This window comes from Alternaria ventricosa (assembly GCF_023758065.1).
Source record: "Alternaria ventricosa strain BMP 2768 chromosome Unknown scaffold_21, whole genome shotgun sequence".
NCBI lineage: Eukaryota > Fungi > Ascomycota > Dothideomycetes > Pleosporales > Pleosporaceae > Alternaria > Alternaria ventricosa.
The window spans coordinates 251,156-276,666 of NW_026055701.1; the positions used below are offsets into that span (position 1 = coordinate 251,156).

The 25,511-nt window shown below is 53.2% G+C and overlaps 9 protein-coding genes across 9 annotated transcripts; 3 read left to right on the forward strand and 6 right to left on the reverse strand.

Moving 5' to 3' along the window:
* Positions 1–64: 64 nt before the first annotated feature.
* On the forward strand, positions 65–1,622 carry J4E93_009390 (uncharacterized protein; the record flags this gene model as incomplete). Its single annotated transcript, XM_049347283.1, has 2 exons — positions 65–70; positions 204–1,622. 2 exons carry the CDS (start codon positions 65–67, stop codon positions 1,620–1,622), a joined length of 1,425 nt encoding a protein of 474 aa, XP_049195551.1.
* A 385-nt stretch (positions 1,623–2,007) lies between these two features.
* Positions 2,008–2,773, reverse strand: ATP7 (ATP synthase d subunit; the record flags this gene model as incomplete). The annotated part of the gene is made up of 4 exons (XM_049347284.1): positions 2,008–2,037; positions 2,093–2,179; positions 2,235–2,630; positions 2,762–2,773. The coding sequence occupies 4 exons, from the start codon at positions 2,771–2,773 to the stop codon at positions 2,008–2,010; spliced, it is 525 nt and encodes a 174-aa protein (XP_049195552.1).
* Positions 2,774–3,371: 598 nt separating this feature from the next.
* On the forward strand, positions 3,372–4,146 carry SAR1 (COPII coat GTPase; the record flags this gene model as incomplete). Its single annotated transcript, XM_049347285.1, has 6 exons — positions 3,372–3,380; positions 3,434–3,459; positions 3,515–3,535; positions 3,582–3,620; positions 3,672–3,781; positions 3,830–4,146. The coding sequence occupies 6 exons, from the start codon at positions 3,372–3,374 to the stop codon at positions 4,144–4,146; spliced, it is 522 nt and encodes a 173-aa protein (XP_049195553.1).
* A 2,621-nt stretch (positions 4,147–6,767) lies between these two features.
* Positions 6,768–7,702, reverse strand: J4E93_009393 (uncharacterized protein; the record flags this gene model as incomplete). The annotated part of the gene is made up of 2 exons (XM_049347286.1): positions 6,768–7,410; positions 7,464–7,702. The coding sequence occupies 2 exons, from the start codon at positions 7,700–7,702 to the stop codon at positions 6,768–6,770; spliced, it is 882 nt and encodes a 293-aa protein (XP_049195554.1).
* A 2,360-nt stretch (positions 7,703–10,062) lies between these two features.
* Positions 10,063–10,386, reverse strand: J4E93_009394 (uncharacterized protein; the record flags this gene model as incomplete). The annotated part of the gene is made up of 2 exons (XM_049347287.1): positions 10,063–10,188; positions 10,249–10,386. 2 exons carry the CDS (start codon positions 10,384–10,386, stop codon positions 10,063–10,065), a joined length of 264 nt encoding a protein of 87 aa, XP_049195555.1.
* Positions 10,387–13,920: 3,534 nt separating this feature from the next.
* Positions 13,921–15,538, forward strand: J4E93_009395 (uncharacterized protein; the record flags this gene model as incomplete). The annotated part of the gene is made up of 5 exons (XM_049347288.1): positions 13,921–14,044; positions 14,095–14,157; positions 14,207–14,289; positions 14,337–14,734; positions 14,785–15,538. The coding sequence occupies 5 exons, from the start codon at positions 13,921–13,923 to the stop codon at positions 15,536–15,538; spliced, it is 1,422 nt and encodes a 473-aa protein (XP_049195556.1).
* A 2,379-nt stretch (positions 15,539–17,917) lies between these two features.
* J4E93_009396 (uncharacterized protein) lies at positions 17,918–18,846 on the reverse strand (the record flags this gene model as incomplete). The annotated part of the gene is made up of 3 exons (XM_049347289.1): positions 17,918–18,089; positions 18,148–18,329; positions 18,382–18,846. 3 exons carry the CDS (start codon positions 18,844–18,846, stop codon positions 17,918–17,920), a joined length of 819 nt encoding a protein of 272 aa, XP_049195557.1.
* Positions 18,847–20,259: 1,413 nt separating this feature from the next.
* MOB11 (Maintenance of ploidy protein mob1) lies at positions 20,260–21,261 on the reverse strand (the record flags this gene model as incomplete). Its single annotated transcript, XM_049347290.1, has 4 exons — positions 20,260–20,638; positions 20,686–20,779; positions 20,832–20,992; positions 21,239–21,261. The coding sequence occupies 4 exons, from the start codon at positions 21,259–21,261 to the stop codon at positions 20,260–20,262; spliced, it is 657 nt and encodes a 218-aa protein (XP_049195558.1).
* Positions 21,262–21,909: 648 nt separating this feature from the next.
* Positions 21,910–25,374, reverse strand: J4E93_009398 (uncharacterized protein; the record flags this gene model as incomplete). Its single annotated transcript, XM_049347291.1, has 7 exons — positions 21,910–22,369; positions 22,417–24,746; positions 24,794–24,893; positions 24,944–25,061; positions 25,109–25,131; positions 25,184–25,199; positions 25,251–25,374. The coding sequence occupies 7 exons, from the start codon at positions 25,372–25,374 to the stop codon at positions 21,910–21,912; spliced, it is 3,171 nt and encodes a 1,056-aa protein (XP_049195559.1).
* Between the last annotated feature and the right edge of the window lie 137 nt (positions 25,375–25,511).

A 25,511-nucleotide genomic window follows, 5' to 3' on the forward strand; every position in this document is an offset into this window, starting at 1 on the left:
CGCGCGCGTGCACCACGAACGGAAAAGCGAATCACCGAACGAACGACGCGACCACACCAAAGAGATGCAGGTCCACGCAGTACCCGATTCCGAGCGCGCGTTTGATTCGACTGGGAGGAGGCTACCCTGGGCGCTTGAGTTCGCAGAGTAAGTCATGTTTCACTGCCATTACCGAATGGAGCCTTCTGCACGCATGAGCCTAGTCATGCGACAAACAAGACTGCAAAGTGTTCTTTATACGACATTCCTCTTCTTCATGCTACCTTGACGCCATGGACGACCTCAACTGGGATTCACCTATAGATTCGGACACACAGCTAACATCGATCCCTGACAGTCCCGATCAAAATCAACGGCGCGTGCCAGAAGAGAAAGGCCCCTTTGGCAAAGCACGGAAACGCGGCACATCACGAGCGAAGACACCTTTGGGCGCCAGCAACGCAGCTGACGAGGCGAGGCTCTACAACCAGCGCACAGAAGATGACATCTTCAGTCGTTTTAAGGCAGACGAGGACAAGAGGCGCTCGGTATCTGCGCGGCCAGCCGGTGCATTACCACCATCAGCTTCGGCACCGAATCTCATAGACGCAAGCAACGGCCTGAACAACTCTTTCGCAGCAGGCGCATCGACCAACGCCACATTCGCACAAGAACCCAAGGAAGTCATACTATACGGCTTTGGCTCCGAGCAGCAATGGGCTGCGATATCACACTACGAGAAGGTTTCCAACGGAATGATCTACGAAGAATACGACCGCGAGCCACCCAACCCCAGGCTCGGCTATAGTCTAGCAGCGCAACGCTCGACGTACTACCCCAACTTGGAACCGAAATACATGGCCAGGATCAAGACATATCTTGGGGGAGACCACTGGGTCAAGGTGACTTTCGATAGTGCGGAAGCCGCCGAGCGCGCATGTCATTACAGTCCGAAAAACATCCAAGGCTACACAGTTTACGCAGAAATGTATAGAGGTACAGGACCACAAGGTGGTGACCGGCCGTTACGCGCAGAAGGAGGGGCAATGTCACAAATCGCTTCACCCAACACCGTATCTTCAGGCACCTTAGGACCACGCGGCGCATCTCAGTCTTCAGCAACAGCCTCCTCTGCCACAGCAACGGCCTCCCAGCCTGCAGCGTCACAGGGGCTCGTATCGCAATCAAATTTGGAACCAGCCTGGCTGAGGAGTACAAGCGGCGCTTTCCCAAGCCATCTCGACGACATGCCCGTGGAACCCATGTCTCAACCACGCGAAATGCACCAAGCTCTCGACCCAAACACCGTTCCTGCGCATGCAACTACCACAGCATTGAACCCCCGTTCTCAACGCGCGACCCTGCGACTCAAGGGCGCAAACGTGAAGCCCGCTGTCTTCCTCCCACAAGAAAAGGCTTTCCTCCCCGCAAAACCCCGCTGGCAGCAAACAGTCGGCTCGGTGCCTGTCATTGGCTGGGTGATTGGCTCAGGACATGGTATCATTGGCGACCATGTACCGAGAAAAGAGGACGGAACTTTCGATGCGAACAATGCGAGTCTCTACTGGCGGGTGTGGTATATGGTGGACAACTGCTTCGGTAGTGACTTTTGTGGGGTCAGGGATGCGGAGTATGATGAGTAGGCTTAGTTTCAGGTGGGGGCATTTTGTGTAAGACCAAGGGGTATTTAACAAGCATTGGGCGGCGTTTTCGAAATGACAATATAGCGATGTGGCTTCTAGTGCTTGGAGGGTTCGGTATCAAATGCATATGTAATGAAATGCGAGTAGCATCCTCAGCAGAAAGCGTTTCTTTCGTGATGTATGATTTGCGGGGTTGTCCAATCATGTAAGAATTCATGCTGTACAAGTCTCGAGGTGACTGCGTTGAAATCAATATGAGCAACGCAGGCGGAATGATGTAGATGGTCAAAATCTAGGGTGCATTTCCACTGTCTGGAACTATTCACAAATACGTAGGTAATACAACCCAGATCGGGTACATCTCGACTACATGCAAAGAAGATGCTTAGAGGACGGAAAGATCGCCAAACTTCTCCTGCGGGGTTGTTAGCACTTGCATATGAACTGTCTTGAGTGTTCCAGAAACTTGCCTTGTAGCCGGGAACGGCCCAGCGACCCTTGGAGACAAGCTGCTCGGTGCGCTTGTCGATCTCGGGCTGAGCAGCTGCGACTTCGTCCTGTGATATCTGTCAGCCTCTTGTCCCTCATCTGCCCGTAACTGTATCTACGTACAACAGTGAGGTCGGCGAATGGCCTGGCATCCTCAATGTTCTTCAGTGTCTTCTGGAGGTCGCTCAACTCCTTGTCGACAACGCTCTTGGTCTGCTCTGCGCTCTGGACGGCCTGGGCCTCGAAAGCCTCAATGGCCTTGATCTGCCTTCCTACATCGTATGTCTGGGGCTTGAAAGCGTTGAACTGCTTCTCGATGTCGTCGATGACAGCCTGGTTCTTGAGGATGCCGCGGTAGTGGTTGAAGTCGACGGTCTGGGACTGCTCGGAGAGAACGGTGACTTTGCGACGCGCATCGTCGTTGCGCTTCTTGAAGGACTGGAGGGCGGCGGCGGTTTGGCCCTTGAGGCCGAGCTGGGTGCCCAGCTTGGTCCAGTCGAGCTTGAGGGCTGCGCTACGCTACAAGAGGGGATATGTTAGTTTTCTTGTTCTGCATTTCGGAGGAGCCATTGCGGGTGGGGGGCTACTGCCGGCGCAGCAATTGGGCATTCGAGAGCTTCGACGGGTCTTCTGGAAGGGGTGTGACGTACTCCGACGGCCATTGTGATGGATTTAGACGGGGATGCGGTGGTTTCGGTTCGGGAGGGTTGATGTCCAAGTTCTTCGCGAGAGCTCGGAACAGCGCCGCCAAGGATCTCGCGCACGTGCCACTCGACTTCCGCCTCGATCGCGGCCATGTTCCCCCAACATTACCTTTCCCATTCACACTCTACACTTCGTTGCTACATTCTCAACCAACAGTCTAAACCCGAACAACTCTCATCAACATGTGGATTCTCGACTGGTAAGCCACTTGCTATGTGCTCATGTTGTTTACTTACTGACCTCGCGCCAGGTGTAAGTTAACTACCCTTCCTCATTATGTTCCGAACTGGATGGACGCATGTATTCGTCTCCGTAACACGGCAGAGCAAGATCCCTTCATTACTCTCTCATAGCACTGCTATCGCCTTCCGAGGCCAACGTCTACAACACCACACAAGGAAACAACAAGGTCGGGCTTATCACATGCGCATCGACACTATACCATCGCATATGCCCCGAACACCTGTCGGACCGACCAATGGCTTGCTTGGAACATAGTTGAATATGGGCTGACGTTTTGTAACAGTCTGGGATGTTCTGTCCTCGCTTGGACTCATGAACAAGGTAAGCAGGAGCATAGTCTCAACTTCACTACTCAAGCTAACACATCACCACAGCATGCCAAACTCCTCTTCCTCGGACTGTACGCACTTCCACATGCCAGCAATTTCAAACACGTATAGCTGACTAGGCTCCAGTGACAATGCAGGAAAGACCACGTATGGCTACCAAACTGGACACGCGAGCTTCCACTAACACAATTAGGCTTCTGCACATGCTCAAGAACGACAGGGTCGCTGTCCTGTAAGTGGGATGTGGCCTTATTATACAACTACTGGCTGACATGTGCTTTAGCCAGCCGACTCTGCACCCCACTTCCGAAGAGCTCTCAATAGGAAACGTCAAGTTCACAACCTTCGATCTCGGAGGTCACGCACAAGCCCGCCGACTATGGCGCGATTACTGTATGCCGAGCCTGCCTGTTCGCCTTGCATCAACTGACACTGTCCCAGTCCCCGAAGTTTCCGGCATCGTCTTCCTTGTTGACGCCAAAGACCACGAGCGTCTCTCCGAGTCGAAAGCCGAGCTCGATGCTCTCCTCGCCATGGAGGAGCTGAAGAACACTCCCTTCGTCGTTCTTGGAAACAAGATCGACCACCCCGACGCTATCTCTGAGGACCAGCTCCGTTCCGCGCTCGGTCTATACCAGACAACCGGTAAGGGCAAGGTACCTCTCGAGGGTATCCGCCCGGTTGAGGTCTTCATGTGCAGTGTGGTCATGAGGCAGGGATACGGAGAGGGTATTAGATGGTTGAGCCAGTACGTCTAGGCGGATTACTCCGGCAATTATAAGCACGCTAGGCGGACACAAGGCAGTGGGGAGCGCATGTGTCTGCACGTTGGCTCTCTCGATGGTATGAGTTAGATGCAAGTACATACCATGGCTATCACATGCGTAGTAGATGTACTCTTATGGGCGTTGGCGTTAGCTCTTGGAATAATATCATATTGCACACCAACACTTGTAATACGGTGCAGCGAAGGCTGGGTCGGCCCGAAGCGAGCGAGACCGCTATGTCGGTGCAAAACTCCAAACGACGCGCCACAATGACTCCATTCCACTAGTATGCGTGATGAACGACAGACACCATGCATCGAATATGGACACCTATGGTGTCTATTCGAGATCCTAGTTGCTGATAACGGTCTAGCACGATCAAGAAACGTCACTCATATTTGCATCCAACTCTCAGGGATCTTGGAAATGCGGATTAGCAACAAGACTGAAGAAGCAACATGTAGCGACATGGACATGTCATGACTGTATATCGCAATCAAGCAGTACGGATATCAAATGTCCACCGCTAGGTTGAGTCGGATGCCTCGATCTTGATACGGTAATCCACGGTACCAGCTCAACCATAAGTGCGATGTCACCTGCACAGTACAGATATGTTGGACTAAGATTCTGAATTCCAGATATGAAAATCGTGAATGCGGTTTTGGATGTCTAGGAACGTCGATTAAGTAAAGTTATCTCGTATTGGCTTTTTGTGGAAAGATGGACAGATAGAAGAGTTGGATTGCTGCGCTTATTACCTTAACATATGTCCTAGAAAAGGAGACGCGGTTTTTGGAAGACGGCAGCGTCAATTGAACGAAGCGATCTCATTTGGGCCTTCTACGAGGAGTCATCTAGAGGCACCAAGTTACTATTTGCCAAAGTGGAAAAATACATCTCGGGACTGGGAGTTCAACTCGACAAGTTAACAGTGTTGACTGGATGCTTTGATCTTTCGATGCTTCGATGTATCCTCTTCTAAGCCTTTTGCGAGAGAAGCTATAGATAAACAGAATTGCTGTCCTCGTTCCAAGAAAACGCGATCTCGGAATTACAATTTCTGTTGCAATAAGCCGGAAGTGTTGACTAGACGAAGCTTTAGAACATAGTTCCGCGATACTTAGGTATATCTTTTCCGTCAAAACACTTCCCAAGACTGCATACAGAATCCTAGGCCTTGGTGCAATGTCAAACGGCGATATCTCCCAGTTATTCTCACGAAGGACACTTCAAAAGTCCACTTTAAGATACCCATAACAAGAAACCAAGTTCTCGTTTTCGAAAGCAGATCACCACCCCTTCCCCAGGCGTTCTCGCCACCTCAACACGGCACAGTCAAACCCCAACCCGCTGGTTCGTCGAACCGCCCGTCTCGACCAAACTTTGTCCCCGCGGAAAGCCGAAAAGCCGAAAACAACAGCACCGCCACAGCTAATTCATCTTGCCCTATTCACGTCCTATTAATATCTCATCATAGAACTAAAGAGGATTCGATAATGCGCTTGCTGGATGCGCTTGCTGGTAGTGTCGGAGACGGCGCAAGCCTCCCAACGACTCTAGTGCATGCATGCGTGTCAATCGATAACGCGGGCTGCAACTTAATCTTTGGTGGTTTGACACGTTGGCTGAGGGATTGGAGGTGTGGTTAGATGGTTAGGGTGAGCTGTAGCTTGGTGGGTTGGGGTTATGGGGGGATAGCGAGGCAGGGACGGTGTGTGTATGCAGGGTGGGTTGACGACGTTTGTCTGTCGTTTTGCTTCTTTTTGTGTTGTCGTCTATCTTTGGAGATGTCTTTATTGGGATTTTGAGCTGTATCTGTAGTAGGTATTCGATAGTTTGGGCCTGTGTGGTATCGTAGGAGTTACATTGAAGTGTATGATGTGCGATTGACATCATACCTAGGTAATTTCGTACTGTGTACTTCGGAGGATGTACCGGTACATAGCCCTTGCTGAAGCAACATGCACGTGGGGTATATACATCTTCCCCGGCTATTATGTACGTGCTCGAGATGCCTGTCAAGACATATGCGCGACACTGCATATTGGGGGACTGCATGTAGTGTCAGGCGAACAGCGTACAATCGCCGGTGTAATGCGACGTGACACAGCTAGGATAGAGATCAGCATGCACAAGCAGGGAAATGCGCCTCTGCGGCACTGCGAAGGATGTATGTCGTCTGACTTTCTTGCCAGGATGACCGCAGTAGCGATCAAGGGTTCGAGTAATGGGCAAAATTCTTGGAAAGCGAATGCAGCTGGTAGTTTAGAGGAATTGGTTTGCGGGGTTGTAGGCCGGTAGATGCTGGGTATCACAGGAACAAAAAAGGAAGATATTGCGTTTCTTTATCCGTTTGCATTAATATTTTCATCGCATGAGGATGCGGCACTACCTATTGAACTAGCTACCCGTGGCTTCTTTCTCGGAAACAGATATCCAAACACCATGCCGCCTATGCTTTAGCTATATACATGATGTCGTAGATGCATGCAGTCATCAAGGAACGTTGCAAGGAAATCGTGTCATCCTCCACTACAGCCTTCATTATGTGGTCGTCAAAGCGACCGTGTCCCATGTTCATCGCGCGCGCTGGATGGAGCTGATCTCGCTTACAAGAAGGAGAAAAGGGCGAGGAAACCGGCAGCGAGAGCGCCGATGCTGGCAGAGCCAGTGGAGGCAGCACCAGTGAACTCGGAGAAGGGAGGCATGGTGGAGTTGGCGATCGGGGCGGAAGCCTGGGGCTGGCCGTCGGATATCTGGGTGACGAGAGGAGCGGAAGCCTGGGGCTGACCGTCGGAGATCTGGGTAACGACAGGAGCGGAAGCCTGGGGCTGGCCATCAGAGATCTGGGTGACGACAGGGGCAGATGCCTGAGGCTGGCCGTCGGAGATCTGAGTAACGACAGCAGGCGAAGAAGCCTGGGGCTGGCCGTCAGAGATCTGGGTCACAACGGCGCCGGGGGTGGAAGCCTGGGGTTGACCGTCGGAGATCTGAGTGACAGCTCCGGCAGAGGTAGCCTGGGGCTGACCATCGGAGATCTGAGAGACGGGGCCAGTCTCCTCGGACATGGTAGCCTGGATGTGGATGGGAATGCACTGAGCACCAGTCGACTGACTGTACAAGTTGTAGAAGTCTCCAGACAAGCACTGGTAGAAGACAGCGGAGCCCATCAGGGACATGGAGCCGTTGCTGCAGAGACCGAAGCCTTCAGTCTCCCTGGCGCCCTCCTGTACGGGTTGGTCGAACTGGAACCTGATAGTATGTTAGTACCGATTGAGTGTGTCAGAGTGTTGTAGGAGACATACTGGTAGTTGGCGGCAATGTAACCGGTGCGACCAGCCTGGTCGGTCAACTTGCCGTCCTCGAGAGACAGCTGAAGGGTACCATCAAGCTGGCGCCTGACCATCCTGGAGGGAGTGGTGGTGGCATTGACGGTGGTGATGGCGAAAGTGCCTGGGGCAGAGGACGCACACTCAGCGTCGGAGGAGGCCTGGGGGTAGGCAGCAACGGCAGCCGCGAGGCCGGCAGCGACGAAGGACTTCATTTTCGGATAGTCGGTTGGTGGTTGATATTAATGTATAGGGCGTACTTGACAACGAGGATAAGTAGCGACGGGAGTAGACTGAGGAGCGAGGTATCAGTCACTTTGTATACGATTGGAAGACTGTCGACGATGCTGGTAACCACGACAACGAGAGTGTGAGATGTTCTGGGTAGGTAAGAAACGCGGGAAGGTAAGACAGCTATATACTCACACCCAGGCGAGTAGTTAGTCTATTCAATCTACCTCATCGAGCATATCACCGCAGATCGGACATGCACTGAAGCCTCAGCGCTCGAGCCAAGGCCATGGATCAACTCCACGCGTCAATGCGAAGCTACAACCGCCTAGCGTCGACGCTTCTGACGGCTGGAGAAAGAGGCTGGAAAGAGATCGCGCGTGCCGTAACGATAAACACCGCGGAGACTTCTGCTACATCATTGGATACCCATTCATCCGACCCCTCAGTTAGTTCCCCACCATTTCGCTGAGAATGCGCGTGAACAAAGCCCGTCCCGCCTCTCGTCTAAACTTATCTCAATCCCAGCCCGTGAGTGACTCTTGAACGCGATTGCTGCCATTGCATTGGCTACTGTGACGCAATGGTTTCAGCCTTCTAGTCCATGTATTCTGCCTGTCAATTGACCGGTGACATGCTGCCTAATGCAAATCTCGATGTGTTGAGCTCGGTTTCCGTGGTATGCAACGTCCAAGACAGCTGCTCAACCGAAGTCTCGTAACTGCGGGTTTAGGACGATCGCTCCGTGCAGCATCCTAGCGTCTTCCTTAGAGCAATATACGTGCGTTCTGTAGGCCTCGATGTGGAGTGTGGCGGGGCGTCGTTATTCATCAGTTGGGCATGTCTCATTGGCCGACATGCAGGCGGATCTGCAGGGTGGTGTATGGTGAAAATGTAGCTCGCTCAATCGGACTATTGGAAGGCAAAATGCAAGGATGACGACGGATGGGATTGGTGTCGAAGTGACGAATGCCCCAATTGATGTCAAAGATCGGTTCCCAATTCGGAACGACGCTTACGTGCGCTAGCGCAACGCTTGTGGGGTACATGTGGCTTTCGCCTTCGCAAGTGCAAGTGTCTTCAGCCGCCCCAACCCACCTTCTCCAGTGGAACCGTTACTTGGGAACGCTTAGGACGGGCTGGGGGAGGCTGGCATGCTGGCCTTGCGGGCGCATATCGATAGTATGCCGCTTATTGCTCGCTGGCTGGCTGGCTGCAGGCTGGCGCATTTGCCTCCGTCGGCTGGTCAACCCTAAAGAACGCTTAGATTGTTGGGTGAGACTGGTTGCATTCGTGGGATTCTGTGCGATGGAAACATGGCATTTGCAAACAAGACCACTACCCTTGGCTACGATGTGAATTTGCAAACATTGCAATGGTAGACATATCTGACATGAGATGCGCATGTGTCAGACGTACCATTGACGTCACACACTTGAGTCGTCCTCCACCCTCTGTGCTGATTTATGCCGCAATCGTGGCGCTAAGCAGCTGCATGTACTCGACAGCTAACCATCAGTAGTCATTCCCATTGCAGCTTTTCGTGCGGTCAGTGACACGGTGAGGCTTTCCGCGAGTGACGAAAGTAGGTTTGATCATCTGACCCCGCACAGCGCCTGCCTTTCCCAGACACGCATATGTACATCCAACACCGCAGCGAGCGTATGAAAGGGAGCCGAGCCGAAGGGGTCTGTGTTGGTGAGGTTATTCGGCCTCGGCGATCACGATCTCACGATGGATGGACCCTCCATGCTGATCCATGGGACAGTGGCGCGCCAACCGACAATTTAGTCCCCGCAGGGTCCTTCTCTACTTCCCTTCGGTGTCCTTTGGACTGGTACTCCGAGACAAAACCAGCAAATTCTGCCGGACAGCAGCTAGCTGCGCCATGGGTATGCCATGCGTGGGATGCTCATGTACCTGGACCTAGGTAAAGGTTGCTTCGGCATGAAGTATCCGGAACCATCGTCATCCGGTGGAGAACACTCGGGGTACTCGGCCGCGGTATCTTTCGAGGATCACGAAAGTGCAAGCTTCACATAGGCGTTGCATGATATGAGCGGAGATCTCTTCGGCGCACTGTTCCGGCATCGCGTCTTGGACACATATCTGATCACAATGCCTAGGAAGCCAACTCAAGTTAGTATGGGACACTGGCGTCAGAGGTACATTACATACGAGATATGTACCTATGGACTTGGCGACATCCCATGCTGATAGCATTTGGTGGCTGTGTGTACTCTTGTCCGCCCCCCGCTATACGCCAGGATGTACGCCGTGGAGAATGTGGTATAAGCCCCAGTCTTCACTGACAAGTCCAACTCTTGTCGAACCTTATCGAGACCTATTTGCCCTCCCCGGCACGTTTGACGCCTCCTGCTACATCGTTTGCACCTTTCTCAATGCTCGTGGATACATCGGCAAGGCCTCGTGCAACCGGCCGACCGGCACTGCCTGTGGCGCCTTCGACCTAAGCAAAGGCGCTCAGAGTCAGTATATTTTCATTTGTAGTTAGTACAGATTGATCTACCGTTTCCCCCAAGCCTCGTCCAACCGCGCCAACAACCCCTCCTAGAGTGTTTGTAACGCCGCCAACCGTATTGCCTACAGTGGACGTGACAAACTTCACGCCAGAAGTTACACCGCTTTCCTGCTGGCCGATGGGCATAGTAACGATTGGCCTTGGAGGTTGGTGGATTGTTTGTTTGTTTCAGGGTGGTCGCGATGCTAGTTGCCGAAGATAGTAAAGTTTGTTAGATGCCGGCTAAGTGGTAGTGAGCTTTGGTGATAGCCTGTAGCGTCTGTGCTGCGATGGTGCATTTATGATCGATGGATTGAGTGACGTCATGGGGCTTCGCAGCAGCAGACGCGCGGTGCACGTTGGAAATCCTGCATCGTGCAACCGCCAACCTCCTCCTCGTGATCCCAAGCACGATCGCGACTCGGCCCGTGTCAGATGGCGTTCGCGTCGTCCAGTTGTCGCCCTCTCCGCATTATCTCGCGCAAGTACCAGCCGCGGGCGCGGCAGCCACAGGCGTTGTCCGGGGAAGTTTCACGAACTCCTCATTGGCATAGTTCCGTCCTCGGCATCTGCATCAGAGATGACTGGCGTTGCATACACGATCGCCATCGACTGGCGCGACCATGGATCTCCTTGTTGTCCTGACAGCAGCTGGCAGTCCCATCTCGACGCATGACACCAGGAAAACTTTCCAAAGTTCAGCTTCTTGCGATGACATTTCGCGCAAGCAGGACCGATGCACAGGATCTCGGGAAGGTCTTCAAAGAAGCTGCGACGAGCTCGGTGGCCGAGTGCTCCTAGATCCAGACGCACAGGACGCCTGAGCAGGCCGCAAGCCACGGAACGCGAGCTCAAAGACTTGATCGAATATCATTGGCAGAACACCGTTGTGGCCTGGACCCAAGGCAGGCATATCGCAGAGATACATCAGGCTGCCGTGTTACTTGCGGCCGACACTCATCGCGACCGGTATCATGTTCTCTCCGACTGTAGAGCCTCGTCGGCGCATACGGACGAGAAGCACGCGCGCATGCTCTCAGGCAACCCCTCTCGCTGCGAACATATCATGAACTGATCCCACCTCACTAGATTCAATACTCACCTGTAGCATTTTGCAAAGTTCGTCTATCCTTCGATACATTCAGAAAGGACGCCAATACACGATCGAACCAAACCTCGACCGAAATCATCCTCAGTGCGATTCACGTAACCACATTCCGCCCTCAAACCCGAACCATCTACGATCGCGCGCCGAACGTTCAATATGACGTCTTTGTTCCCACATCCTCGCTACGCCGAAGACCAGCCGTATGCGCGCAGCATCCTATACCTGCATGTCATGCGCGCTTCGGCCATGTCGTTTTCCTTCTTTTCACTCCTCCAGTTTCCAGTCTCCATCATCGCAGCACGGTCCCGCAAAGCCCCGGTCGATTACAATGCGATCCTATCTCGCACACTTAGGACGGCCGGTCGCGGCTTCGTTCTAGGCGCAGCAGCTGGCGTGGTCATGACATGGGGCCGCATGAGAGGCCGAGAGGAAGTAGAGTGGAAAGACAGGTCATGGCGAATTCTGGAGAATCACGGCGAAGTGAAAACAGATTGGGTCACACTTGGCGCGGCTGGGACCGGTGCTCTTGGGGCACTGGTCGCTGCACGGAGCGGCCGGGTGCCGATGAATGTTGGGAATGCAATGCTGGGAGGAGCTGGTGTTGGCATGGGCACTGGAATACCGTACATGATCGCGTCATTCGCACCGGGGAGGAAGCCTGCTTAACGACGGGAGATGCGAAACTGGACCATGCCTCTGGTACAGAGTCGACCCACGACGAGCTCTTGGTAACGCCGAAGGCCATATGCCTGCATGCTACCGTCCAGTCTGGGTCACGCTCAACAATTCCTGGTATTCGGGCCATTTGAAGCTGCCACGCGGACCCTAGATCTTCACGCTGTTCCGACACATGGCCGGCCACGATTGTAATATATTTGCTTATCATAGCAATGATCCTGGACGGTGGAGTCACCGCAACTTCAATTGTGCATCTTTCTAGCAGTACGACGTTCTTGAGAAGTTATGCTCGCTCTTTTTCGCTGCGCAGCGTGTAGTGGAGTCTGGAATCTGCGCTGAACAGATCGATTTTATGCATCTCCGGGGAAAAGAAGACACCGATGAACTGCGTCAAAAGGAAATCGTACATCTCGGAATGCGTGTGTGCGACATCGTGCGTTTCGGCGGCCAACGTTGCGCTAACCTCAAATAATTTTGAAGCTTCAATCTTCTACTGTACTACGCAATCTTCGAGCTCCGCTCCACAGTCTTATCTTTTCTATGTTTTTGCTTGTTTGCGTGTCTGCGAGATTGCCTGTTCACACATGACGGTGATGTGGTTTCATGCCTCATTAGCACCTTCTCTTTGCGCGCAGGCGAACGACCTCGGTCTGACCTACTACCAGATGCAAATCCCAGGCCATTGCACCGTCGCACCCTGAACACTTCTGGATGCCATACAGTGCGCCCATCAGGCCATTCCGCCCGCCGATGACCTCATACGAGCAGGCTTCTTGTAGGTAACCCAATATACGAGCGCACAGATCGCCGGCAGTTTCCCGTCTGATCTTGTTCGTCCGATTTCCGCTGTCGCAATGCTATTAAATGAAGGCATACAGTATGACGATCCCAAGCGGGCACTCGGCGGACCGTCAGTGTGACCCTCTGAAACGGTCTTGGGCCGAGTGACCTCCGCCGTCGCATCGAGGGCGCGTTACCCAAAGCCGTTGTTCTCGAAACATCCCCGGAACGTGATACCTGTTGAACACGCTTGAGCTCCTACAATCTCCACGCATTCACGCAAACTGCTCCACCACGCAGCCTTTACCTCCGAGATCATATTGTCAAAATTGCGCCGTCGCCGTATTCGATTCTCTCGCTTGCAGACATCCCCACAGTCATGCTGTCCGCTGCTTCGCATTCACTATATGTCAACGCTCTTCATTGGGTCTTGCCCTTTAAGCGGCGGCCCCAGATTCGCTGCAACAGGGATCGGTTACTAGACACGCTGTGATCGGTCCAGGTTCCAGGATGAATACGTTACACCAAGTCCTCCGTACTAGCGCTGGCGGATGCCCACTTGCGAAAGAACAATTGGCGCCTGCACACAACACCCACTTCTCATGTCTCTGACAGCCACGAACCGGACCGCGCAACAGCTCCCGTTGGACGCGTTCGGCTGCGCAGTCTCCGAGATGTTGGAAGCCAGCCATTTCTCATGTAGTGCACTGTTCGTGTAAGAGAATTAATTGAGAGGCGGCAAGTGCGATATCCAGACCGTCGCACCATGGAGTACGACCGGCTTCTATAGCGATGACAAGCCTTTTGAGTGGCATGTGTAAAGTGCAGCCAGCAAGCACATCCACGTGAGGGTGACCGACGGGAGACTAGACCGTTTGGCAAATAGAAGGGCCTCTGCTTAACTTGTTTCTGTAAGTGTTAATATGCAGTAAGTAGCAAATTGCGGGGGACAGTCTTGGGAGACACCCGGCTGTGCCTGCCTTGGGCGCGCGTAAGGGGACAAGGGTTTCGCAGCCCTTGACCTTGTTCCGGGTTTATATGAGGAAGCCCACCCACCAGCAGGGCGAGATGTGGTTTTCGCGATTTCTTCAGGTTTCTGAGAGTAGGTCGTCGAGATGCCTACCTATCCTCTTCAACTCACCTGCCTGGGGGTGATCTACGGCACTCCCCTCTTGGCTTCGATATTCGTTATTCTGAGGATATACACACGGCGGAAGCTGAATTTACGGTTAAGCTGGGGTATGGCCTTCAACATCCCTTGCGTGAACCGTACTGACGTGCTTGTACAGATGACTGGCTTATCATACTTCCGTTACTGCTATCGATAGCCCTCATAGGGCCTTCCCATCGACGTACGTACTGATGTAAGCGCCGACAGTGGCTCTCACTAACCCTGAATAGATGTCAAGATGTGGCATGTTGGCGTACATATCTGGGAGGTGCCACCGAACGAGATAGAACCAAACTATGACGAGTACTATGCCGTATGTCTAGCTTCGCCATGCCACGACGAAAGAACTAACAGCAGCAGGTTGTCATGGCGTTCAACCTCTTGAACATCCCCATATTACCACTCGTCAAAGCATCGATCATCCTTCTCCTCCTTCGGGCCGGTTCCGTTATCGAGTGGCTCAAGCGAGTACTCTACGCCATCTTGGTCTTCACTGTTGGAAGCGCATTGATACCATGGTTCTTGTACATCTTCATCTGTCCACCTCTAACTGGAAACACCTGGAAGCCGAGGACTTTCGGCAACCTGCATTGCATGGGCAGACACAAAATGGGCGAGATGTTGATCTGGGTCACATGCGCCAACCTACTTACTGATGTTCTGATTCTTCCGATACCTTTTATCATCGTGCGAAGAATGATGAGTGCCCGATTGAGGTCACGTTTGGTGGTATTGGTAGTCTTCACTTGCAGTCTTGCGTAAGTCACACTGACCTAGTGTGCGAGGAAAATAGCTGACCTCTCCACAGTGTCACTGCCATCGGCGCGGCAAAAATCTACCTATCATATCGCGACCGCCTCTACACTCTGTTCAACCCCGATTGGACCTATCCGATCGACTACTGCATCAATCACATTGAGAACAACGTGGCAATCATCGTAGCCAACATACCGATCCTACGCGGCCTCGTCACACGATGGATCTTCAACTTCCGAACCAAAGCGACGCCCATAGACCGCGAGTTTCGTGGTGATTGGCAACAACCACAGCAACAACAGCCGAGCAAATCGGACGTATCAGACTTCAGCCGCTACACAAGAAAGAACCGCGTGGTACAGAAGATCCTCCCCTGCATCCAGGATGATTTTTCCAGTAGCCTGGCCTCGCGCTCAAAAGGCGACATCAGCAGTAAGGTGGACTGCCGGCCAGATTTCCCACCTCGAATCTGCACCACAGGCGAACAGCGCTATCAGAAACGAAGTTACTTTCCCCGATCGCGAAGGAATAGCTTGGATCGGTATAGCACGGCCGACTCCTGCGAGAAGGGTGACATATTAGAGACGGTTAGGAGTGTGGGTAGTTTGGGTTCTGCGCCAACGCTTGTGGAGAGTAAAGACGCGTATACAGAGTGGAAAAGCATGGACAGCCCAACGCTGAGCCCGACAGCGAGGTTCTCCACGCAAACATTGTGCCCCATTGCGCCGTTGACGCCGGCGAGGTTGCGGGGGATTGGGGATGATGAGGTTGACGATGAGATATACCCATACCCGAGAGCATTATGATACCATAGCGAATGAACAATATACAATGAATCTTGGTATCTGTAACGTCTCGCCGTGTTCACGTCCAAAAGTCAACTACACCCTTCTCATGAAAACATTCTGCAAACCCGCAAGACACCACAAACCCAACCCGCCCAAATGACGAACCGAAAAACCCTCGCCCTCCTCGACCCAACCCCAGACCCCTTCATGTCGGCAGTCACACATCTGGTACGTACCTACCTTTACGCACTCCCAAGTCCCGTACGCCCTATCCGAGTGGCGGGTTTCCGTTGTCTCAATTTCAGTAAAGTTACGTTGGCCAGCCCCGGCATCCAACCACACCACGGCGGCGGCGCTCAGGCCCGTTTGTCCGCAGGGGTGCGCATTGCGAGCGATGGATCTGGGGTATAACCGTCCAACCCGTCACGGTGTGGCACTTGCCTTGTCAAGACGCAACCCGAGCCGTTCCTTTGCCGCAGGGGTGGTGGACTTGCTGATCATGCTGTCTGTGCGTCAGCGTGTCTCGTGTCGTGTCGTGTGTTGTGTCGTGAAGATGATCGCGGGTGGCGGGGTTGACTGGAATGGAGGGATGACTTGAGTGCGCTGCGATGGGTTTGCAACTGGTTCTCGCGCTCCTTGTCTACGCGACGAATGTATTCGTGGAATATGCTGCGCAAAGAATCCTCATCCCAGGCCTATACAACAAGGTCGTCGCCTCTCCATACCCAGACACCCTACAGCCAAGGCAATCCAGACTCCAACGACCCCAAACCCAATTCCCGCATCCCTAATCTCCGTTACACAGGATTCGCGGGTCCAATCCAGACTTTTAGTCCCAGTTCTCCCCCCTCTCGCCTTCGCAACAGGGAAGAAGCGCATTCGGTTTCTCGTTCAGATCGCGCGGAAACCTTACTCGAAGCAGCAACTGTCGTCCGACTGGCAAAGCTATACGCACACCCACTCACGTAATCCACAACTAGGCATCGCCGAGGCTTAAGCAGAGAAAAGAAGAAAAACAAGACTTGAAGTACCTGGGCGAAATCTCTCAGCAAGCGCATCCTCTCATTTCACGCGTTGTGTTGTGTTGTGCGATGATGCACGCGACGGAAAGGATCTTGCTGCGCGTAAGCGAGGGGTAGAGTAGCAGGAAGGCACCAAGGTAGGTGTGCGTATCCTCCAGTCAACATCCTCCTCGCACCTCCCTCACGCGCACCCGATGCTTCACCCTCGCACCACACATGAACGCATTCGTCTACACCTACCCTTCAGTCCAGCCATCCCCTTGCCTTGTCAGTGGCAAAAACCCACCCCTTCATCACCCTGTTCCCACCCATCATCCTCCTCCATTTCCTCCGTAACTCGTGACATTCGCCCGCGCGCCCACCGTTAATACACCCCATTAGTCCATTCCAGCCATATGTCCATGTACTATATCAGGATTTTCGCTAGCGCCCGCCGGTTCAATATGGATAAATCTCCCCTCTTCGGGTGCGGAGCGAAGCGGTCGCTCGCGCAGCTCGCGCATCGCCGGATGGCGGGGGTGGTCCTGTGTGATGTGTGATTTTCAAGAATGGGCGCGGGAAAGATCTTGTTCGATTGTCATTTGCCTAAATGGATATGCAGGGTTTGCGGGATGTGGTGATCGGTGGGTGAGGGTGGGAGGGCGGGTTCTTACTCATCTGTGTTTCTTGAAGTAAGGGTGTCTGGGAGGTGCACTGTGGATGTTTATGATGAGCGTTTGGGGACGAAGGGGATTTGTGGGTAGCGCAATGACGTGCGCTCGTGATAGGATGGCTTTTGGATATTGGCTACTATCGGGTGCTGTGAGTGGTCTCTTGACTTTTCTAAGGACGTTTAATGCCTTGGACTTTTCGGTTTCCACCAACCATTCTCGCTGCTTTGTTGCACCACCAGCCATGTCTCATGATTTCTTCCTTGCTGAGTTCACGCCACATTGTGGGGTTCTTGAGCGAGTGTAGAGTGGCTTGTCATTGAAGGCGTAAATGTTTTGCCGTACAGCTTTACAATGAACGCCTCTGAACCTCTCTGTGCAAAGCCTTCGTTTTGCTATGCTAGCATGCTGACTCCTCCTGACTGCGAGAAGAGCGTACGAGAAGAAAGACGGTGCACTCGTAATAACATCACCGGCAACTCCGGCGCTGAGGACGTAATGGAGAGATTGCCACGCGCGGTTCGTGGCGCAACATGCAATCCATTTTGATGCGAATATTTTATTGATAGGGTATCCATGCATGAGAAAACATCCATCATCTGACAAGGCTTGCCAACCAGCCTCCAAAGATGAGCAGACACAAGAGAAATGAGAAAAGAACGTGACGATCGTGAAAGAGGGCTGCCAAAAGCGAAGGGTGACGCACGGTATCGGCGTCACCGATGCTATATCGATATTAAAGCTAGTATGCCAGCGGCGAAGAAAGCCATAGTAGGGGAGCCGGACATGAGGCTCTGGGCGGCGGAAGCCTCGCCAGCCAGCACTTTGTCGTCATTACGGATGCAGTTTGTCTTGGCTGTAATTTCCGCGGGACAGACTACGCGTTTGAAGTTTGCACTGTGTGACGTTAGTCTATATAATTTGTGTAGCCTGCGGATCGAGATGGGAGGCTTACCTAGGATACGATGCATCCTTGAACCAATCAAAGCGCCATTCGCAACCGGCTCTCAGGTTCTCGGGTAGCTTTTGGCAGTCTTCGGTGGAGCTGACACCCATCATGAGCTCACCGAAGACGCTTTGGTCTACGCCATACTGCTGGGCGCATGCATTTGTCGATGTTGTGTTACCGCCAGGAATCTAGATAGTTCAGCTTTGCAATTATGATAGTGGACGTTTATTGAAGGCTTACTGCAAGTGAAAACCGGTTTCGGTCAGTTACATCGTAGGCGGTATTCGAGGCTTGAACAATCATGCTCTTGCCGATCAGAGGTTCACTCGTAAAGTCGAGCTGGTAGCATGCGCAACACCAGGCGCCCTCGATACCTCCGTGAGTAAGTTCGGGTAGGATAAAGGCACCGGCATAGCCATATGAAACAGTGTCGTTGATGGCCCATGGCTGCTGGCTGGAGCACTGAAACGCGGAACCGCCGTTACAACCAGTGCCGGCAGCATCATCTGTGGGCTTGTCGTCGGCCGTACACGATTCTACCGGACTCGAGAAATCTGCTTTGCCGTTCCAACCACATGATGGCTTACAGCAGTCCCAGAACCGAGATGTGACGGCCTCTCCAGTATAGTTGAGATGTGCGCATCGTGCAAAGACCGCGAAGAGCTCGACGGCGAGGGCGATATTGCGGAGATGTTGCGGCATCATTGCGGAATGAGTGATCTGAAGTCGAAGTAGAAACCGAATGGCATGGTTTGTTAGCCAGAGTGATCCGCGCGCAGTGCCAGGAAATTGTATTTGAAGGATACTGAAAAAGAGGGGTCCCTTCTTTAGTCCGGCTGCAAGGAGAGATTAAACTGTTTTCGATACTCGAGGCCGAGAACCATCATGCTGTGCACCGTGCAGGGGTGGGCGGAGCTTGGGTACTGAAACGGTACCCGGGGTAGTGGCATCTGAGAGGTCAGAGAGCCGCTGTCACAGTTCCCACACGCTGTCAACCTACCCGATGCCTTGACTTGCATTGTCTGGCCTTATAGATTGCCCCTGTCATTGCCTCGTGGTGCATTTTCCCCACACTCTGCACGCAACGTTGTATCGCTCCCCGCAATTCGGCAATCGCGACATCTGCTCGCAAGGTCGCGTAAATGAATGCCGGGACGGACGCGACAAAACCGAGGAACTTGTACAGCTGGGTTCCCCGTTGTTGTGCTTTATGCTCGCTCTCGTGTTAGACGAGAAGGTTTGCCCAATGTCTCACGCTCCGCCCTGCCCCTTCAGGGCTCATCTCGGCTATTCTCGCGACCGTTCAAAACGAACTTCTCCGCTTCTTGAGCTGCAACCGTTCACACCGCACTGCCGTGTGACGCAACCTTGAAGGCTGGTAATACTCCGGGCGCTCGGTTCACGTGGCTCTCAAAGAGGTCGAGCACCGTAGCTGAATAGGGAAGCAAATGCACCCGATTGGCCGCAACTTCAATATCGCTAGACTAGAGGCCATACTGGAGCAAGCAGTATCTGTTTTACTAGGATGCTTTAAACTTTGTGTAAACAAGTTGCTAGCATTGCTCCGGCTGAATCGACGTCGTCAGCATAGTCGCTGGTCATGCGTAATAGCGCGTTTGTCATATAGCAGTCACCATCGCCAACATCGCTAGACGGCGTTCGCAGTTTCGCGATTGGGAAAGGACCGAAGTACGTGGCATAAGTATGGACCGGATGTTTGGTTGAGAGGGCAAGGCATGAACGTCTTCCATGTCTACTATCTGCCAAGCCCCCGATACACGAACTCTGCCCCACCCGGCGTTCGCTCAGGTCTCCAAAGTCCACTCTGCTGAGACAGCAAACGCTCTGGAACTTGGATACGAGTTGCCGCCTGGGCAGCTCTTCCACCTTGGGCAGGATTCACGGTGACTGCCGTGGACATGGGCGCGGTGGATTTTGAGATCATTATGCTAATTCACCGCTACTAATACACCGTTATCAAGCGTATATGCTCGTAATACATCCCTAGTTGTGCAAATTATGCACATGCTCCTCAACGCCGTCAAAATATGCTCGTTACGCGTGGAGTCTCGTGTCTGTTCCCCGTCTCTCATCCTCGAATCAAGCGCAAGGATGCGCTCAGTCACTTCTCAACATACTCTCCACCAAATCACCCAACGGTCCCCAGAAGTCCTTGCTCCCACTTGCCAGCCCATGCTCGTCTATAAATAGCACATAGTGCTTGAAGCTGGTGTTGAGATGAGGCTCCAGGCCCAACTCGATAATGACGGGGTAGTGGTGGCAGTAGATATGCGCATAGACGCGGTATAGACGCTTGAACATGTTCCTGATGAGCGCCGGAAATGTCTTGGGGAAGGGAACGCCGATGCGCGAGGGGAACATGGACTCGTTGTCGACATTGGACTGTATCCATGCCATGAGGTGTTCGATGTATTCGGGTGCGGGCATCTTGGTAGGCTTCTTGTAGTTCTCGGAATCTTGCCAGAGGTACTCGAACCTATCGATAGTCAGCATTGCGCATGTGAGTACTTGGTTTATACTCACTCGTCGGTCGCTTTCATCTCAGGACAGCTTTGTGGCGAGCAGAACTCTGTGATGGAGCCATAGAGCAGGTTGATCTGGTTGTAGAAGTCGACGACTGCGGTCGCGAATCAGCCCGGCTCCTCAACTCGAGAGAGATAGCCTCCTACCGTTGACGGCCAGCCACTCGTCCTTGTCCTCGCCTTCGGGTAGCTTGACAGCCTTCCTTAGACTGCCGCTACCGAGTGTGGCCTCGGCATACTGCTTCAGCTGCCAGCTGCTGGTACCTCGATTTTTCGACGGCTTGAACGGTGCGCGAGTTCGCGGGTTGCTGGCGCAAAAGTCAGCCTGTGTTCGTGGTATGAATCTCCCTTCTGCCATGGACTCTGATGTTTCGTTCCACCTGGCATATCCCGATGCTATCGCATGACCCGTGATATCCCGTCTTATCGCTATTCATCCGTGTATCTGCGCGTCTCCAGCGCCAGGCTCAGGTACGACAGACTAGCGATCAAGGACGCGATTTCGTCTCGTGGGCCGAACATGCTGCAGTAGAAGAGCGGAAAGGGAGACCAACATTGTACTTATGAATCCCGACATATCTACTCTCGATTCGTGATTTCGTATGGACCGGTACTGCGTGCGCGCGTGCGTGTGTGCTATCTGCTGTCGCGCATTCCGAGGGTTAGCCAAAGCAAACAATACAAGGTAAGGGGCTGCGACAAACCTGGTAGCAACAAGAAGGTAAGGAGGCAATAAAGCTTAAGCGAGCGACAAGAAGAGGGTAGTAGAGAAGGGTAGAGAGTCAATGACGTTGGATGGGTTGGCTTGGGGGAGGGGTGTTTGGACAAGACCCCACAATCAACAATCGCGACCGCCACAACCACCGGCCTCGATCGCCGCGCTAACAACTTGGTCCAGATGTCGCGCCCACCCAATTGGCCCACCATTAACTCCCATGTCTACTTTTTCCAACTGACCGCCTCAAGACATGTGGAAAAGATGCGAGACGAATTCTCACTAGCATCGTATTGGAATATGTCTCTTCTATGCGCCAACTGGACGTTATCGCAATGACTTTCATGAGCGCGTCACCAAGACATACCAATGGAGGTAAGCTGGAGTGTAAAAGAAGATATCGTAATGTTTTTGGGAGGTCTACTCTAGGTCTATTCTAGGTCTAGGATATACGCTGACAACTTCCACCGCTGATGATTACCGCTCCATACCCACACATCCTGTCAGACCTCACTTGCTGAAGTACGGGTCTTGCTCAAAATAGTCGCCTTTGTCACGACCACGTCCGTTGCGACGACCGTTCTGCGTCTGCGGCCTCGAGTCGGAGCCACCGTCCGTCATGGTTTCAAACTCGTCCGGTTCGTAGTCCTGCATGCCGGTCTTGATGCGCTGAAGTTGACCAGCTACGTAATGGTGGAGACGATCCTCCATTGCCGATTTCTGGTCAAGGGCGGCTTGGTCCAGTACACCGACCGAGTTCTTGCGTTTGATCGGGCTTGTAGCGTCCTCCTCTTCGCCGTTGGTTGAGGTCTCACCCCAGTCACTTCGGAAGCCTATGCTACGGCTAGTAGAGGACCGACGGAGTGTCTGGCGCTTCGCTGGTTTGCCTGTCGTGGTGAACACATCGTCGAAGTAATGGTCGGCAGCGCCCGTAGGTGTGCGCGGCGTTTGTGGCAGACGGCAGGTCATGCTGCACGTCGTTAGTGAAGGTCCTATACATAATGTCGTTGAACTTACCCAGTATCGTGAATCATCTTCGCAATCAGACCGGTCCAGCCGCACTGATGCGTCGCTCCCAAGCCACGGCCGGTATCACCGTCGAAGAACTCGTGGTACCACATGTAATCTTTCCAGTTCGGGTCAAAGTCGAGCATTTGGTTGCCGTCGTTGATGGCCCTTCTACCGTCATCTCCGCGAGCAAACAAATGCTGAAGACGATGTTGAATCTCCTCTGCAACGTGGCCGAGATGCATATAGTCACCCGAACCCGTAGGGCACTCAACCTTCAGATCGTTGCCGTAGTAGAGATGGAACCTCTGACAAGATTCGATGAGTAGGAAGTTGACGGCTAACCAGATGGGACCTCGCCAGTTGCTGTTGCCGCCAAAGAGACCGCTGTCCGAGTCACCGGGAAGGTAAGCTACCTCGTACTTCTGGCCATTGACGTCCATGCTATAGGGATGGTCCTTGTGGTATTTTGAAAGCGATCGAATACCGTGGTCGGCAAAGAACTCATCCTCGTCCAACATTCTCTTCATTATTCGCTTCAGTCGGTCTTCGTTGACAAGTGACAGAAGCAAGCGGTTGCCCTGACCACGCTTGGAGAGCGTGTGGATATTGCGCTTCGAAGTCTCGGGACGGTGAGCAATGAACCACTCCACTCGCTTCTTGAAGCTGGGTAGGCGGTTGATAACCTCCGGCTCTAGCGTCATGGTCGAGTACAGAGGAATAAGACCGACCAGAGAACGGACGGGCATCTGATGGCACCATGGACCACCCCAAGAAATGGCATCATAGTAGAACCCGTCCTCCTCGTTCCACAGCGGCTTCGACTCGCCGTCGCTGCGGAATTGCATAGCGTCGCTGATCATCAAAAAGTGCTCGAAGAACTTGGAGGCCATGTCTTCGTAGATGCGTCGTCGCTTGGCAAGCTCAAGGCAGATGTTCAGCATGTTCAGGCAGTAGAAGCCCATCCAGCCAGTACTGTCGGCCTGCTCCAGGGTACCGCCGGTCGGCAGCGGGTCTGAACGGTTGAAGAGACCAATGTTGTCGAGACCCAGGAAACCACCTTCGAAGATGTTCTTTCCGTCAGCGTCTTTCCGGTTGACCCACCACGTAAAGTTCAGCAACAGCTTCTGGAATACGCGCTCGAGGCAATCAAAGTCTTCGCGTCCGTACATCTTGCGCTCAATCTTGAAGACTCGGAATAGTGACCAGGCGTGTACCGGGGGGTTCACGTCGCCAAAGTTCCATTCGTATGCCGGTAGCTGCCCGTTCGGGTGCATGTACCACTCACGTGTGAAGAGGTCGAGCTGCTTCTTGGCGAAGTCGGGGTCGATCATGGCAAGGGTAATACAGTGGAAAGCACTGTCCCATGCAGCGAAGAAGGGGTATTCCCAAGAGTCGGGCATAGACAAAATATCGTCCAGGTACATGTGCTTCCACTCCTTGTTGCGTATAGCCTTGCGACCGGGTGGTGGAGGAGGCATGCCAGGGTCGCCGTTAGCCCACTGGTCCCAGATGAAGTGGTAGTATTGCTTGCACCACATCATACCGGAGAATGCCTGACGCTGAATGTTGCGCAAATCGTCAGCGATTGGGAGAGGGCTGATTCTGTAGTAGAATTCGTCGGCTTCAGCGCGACGCTGTTCTATAATGTCGTCAAACATCTCCTCGTCAAGGAACCCGTCGTTCCTCCGTGAGAGCCTGAAGCGGACTACAGCGCACTCGCCAGGTGGAACACCATCGCCTTCGTCGAAAGCGTACCAAGCACCGCACTTGGTACCAGTGTTCTCAGGGTTGACAGCATCCTTCTGCTCGTCCACGATGCGGCGATGGATAGCGTCCTTGACATATGGAACCTTGTTCTCCACGTTCCATAGCCCCTTGTAGTTGGTGTCGTTGTCGGTGAAGAGAAGCTCGGGCTGTACGTCTTCGCCGCTTGGGCCGGTGCCAGGGGACGGGGAGAGCTGGAAGTAGCGGTCACCCAGCTTGTGGTGTTTCGACTGCGCTGTTGTTGGGCCAATCTTGGTGATTGAGGGCTTCAGACTCGGGTCCTCGTGACCCCATGCCCAGGTATTCCTGAACCAACAGTGAGGTACAATGTGCAGCGGCGCCGGTTCTGGGCCACGGTTGTAAGCTGTCACTCGGAAGCACATCTCCTCTGGATCGTCCGCTTCCTTCGCAGTCTCGATGAAAATGTCCCAATACCGGTCATCGTCGAAGATGCCTGTGTCAACGAGGTTGTACTCCTTGTCCAACCGCGTTCGCTTCGCGTTCGTCTCGATGAGTTCTTCGTATGGGAATTTCCGCTGAGGAAGTTTGTACAGGAATTTCATGTACGAGTGCTGTCGTTGAATTAGCGGTATCTGCATAGCGATCAAAGCCAACATACAGTTGGCGTATTGTCCAGGTGGAAATGGCACTCCTTCAGCGACTCGCCATGGTTACCCTGTGGGTTGGACAAACCGAAAAGGCGCTCCTTTAGAAAGTCGCTGCAAGAATGTCAGCGTGTATCGCAAGAGTGGCACTGGCGCACACATACTCCTTCTCGTTCCAGAAAGCGAAGGCAATGTTCTGGAAGCCGTGTGAATCGGACACACCAGCAATACCGTCCTCGCCCCAGCGAAAGGCGCGCGACCGCGCCATGTCGTGCGTGAAATCTATGAGGCATTAGAGAAAGTGGATGGCACCAGAAGTGAGTACTCACGGCTCCAGGCGTCTCCATCAGGGCTGCAGAGGTTTGTTAGTAGCATGCCATGGCGTTGACAGCAAGGGTACTTACGAGTAGTCTTCGCGGACTGGACACTTATTAGATTGATTGTAACAGATTCAGGTGGAGGGAGACTGACCAGTTGCCCACTGCCTCTCGGCAACGTAGGGGCCCCATCGCTTCCAGTAGGCGGTGCGTTCTCGGTCCTGTTTCAGACGCTTCTCCTCTTCGCAGAGGTACTCTTGATTCTCAATGAGAACCATGGTGACAGTGTGTGCCGGAGAGGTGTGGGAGGGGTGCTGAGGACAGACAGCGAGTGAGGTTTGGGCGTTGGCGCGTGCAGCGGCGTCGAGGGAATTATTTCCTGCAGGTAGTATGGAGCAAACAATGGGGTAACTCA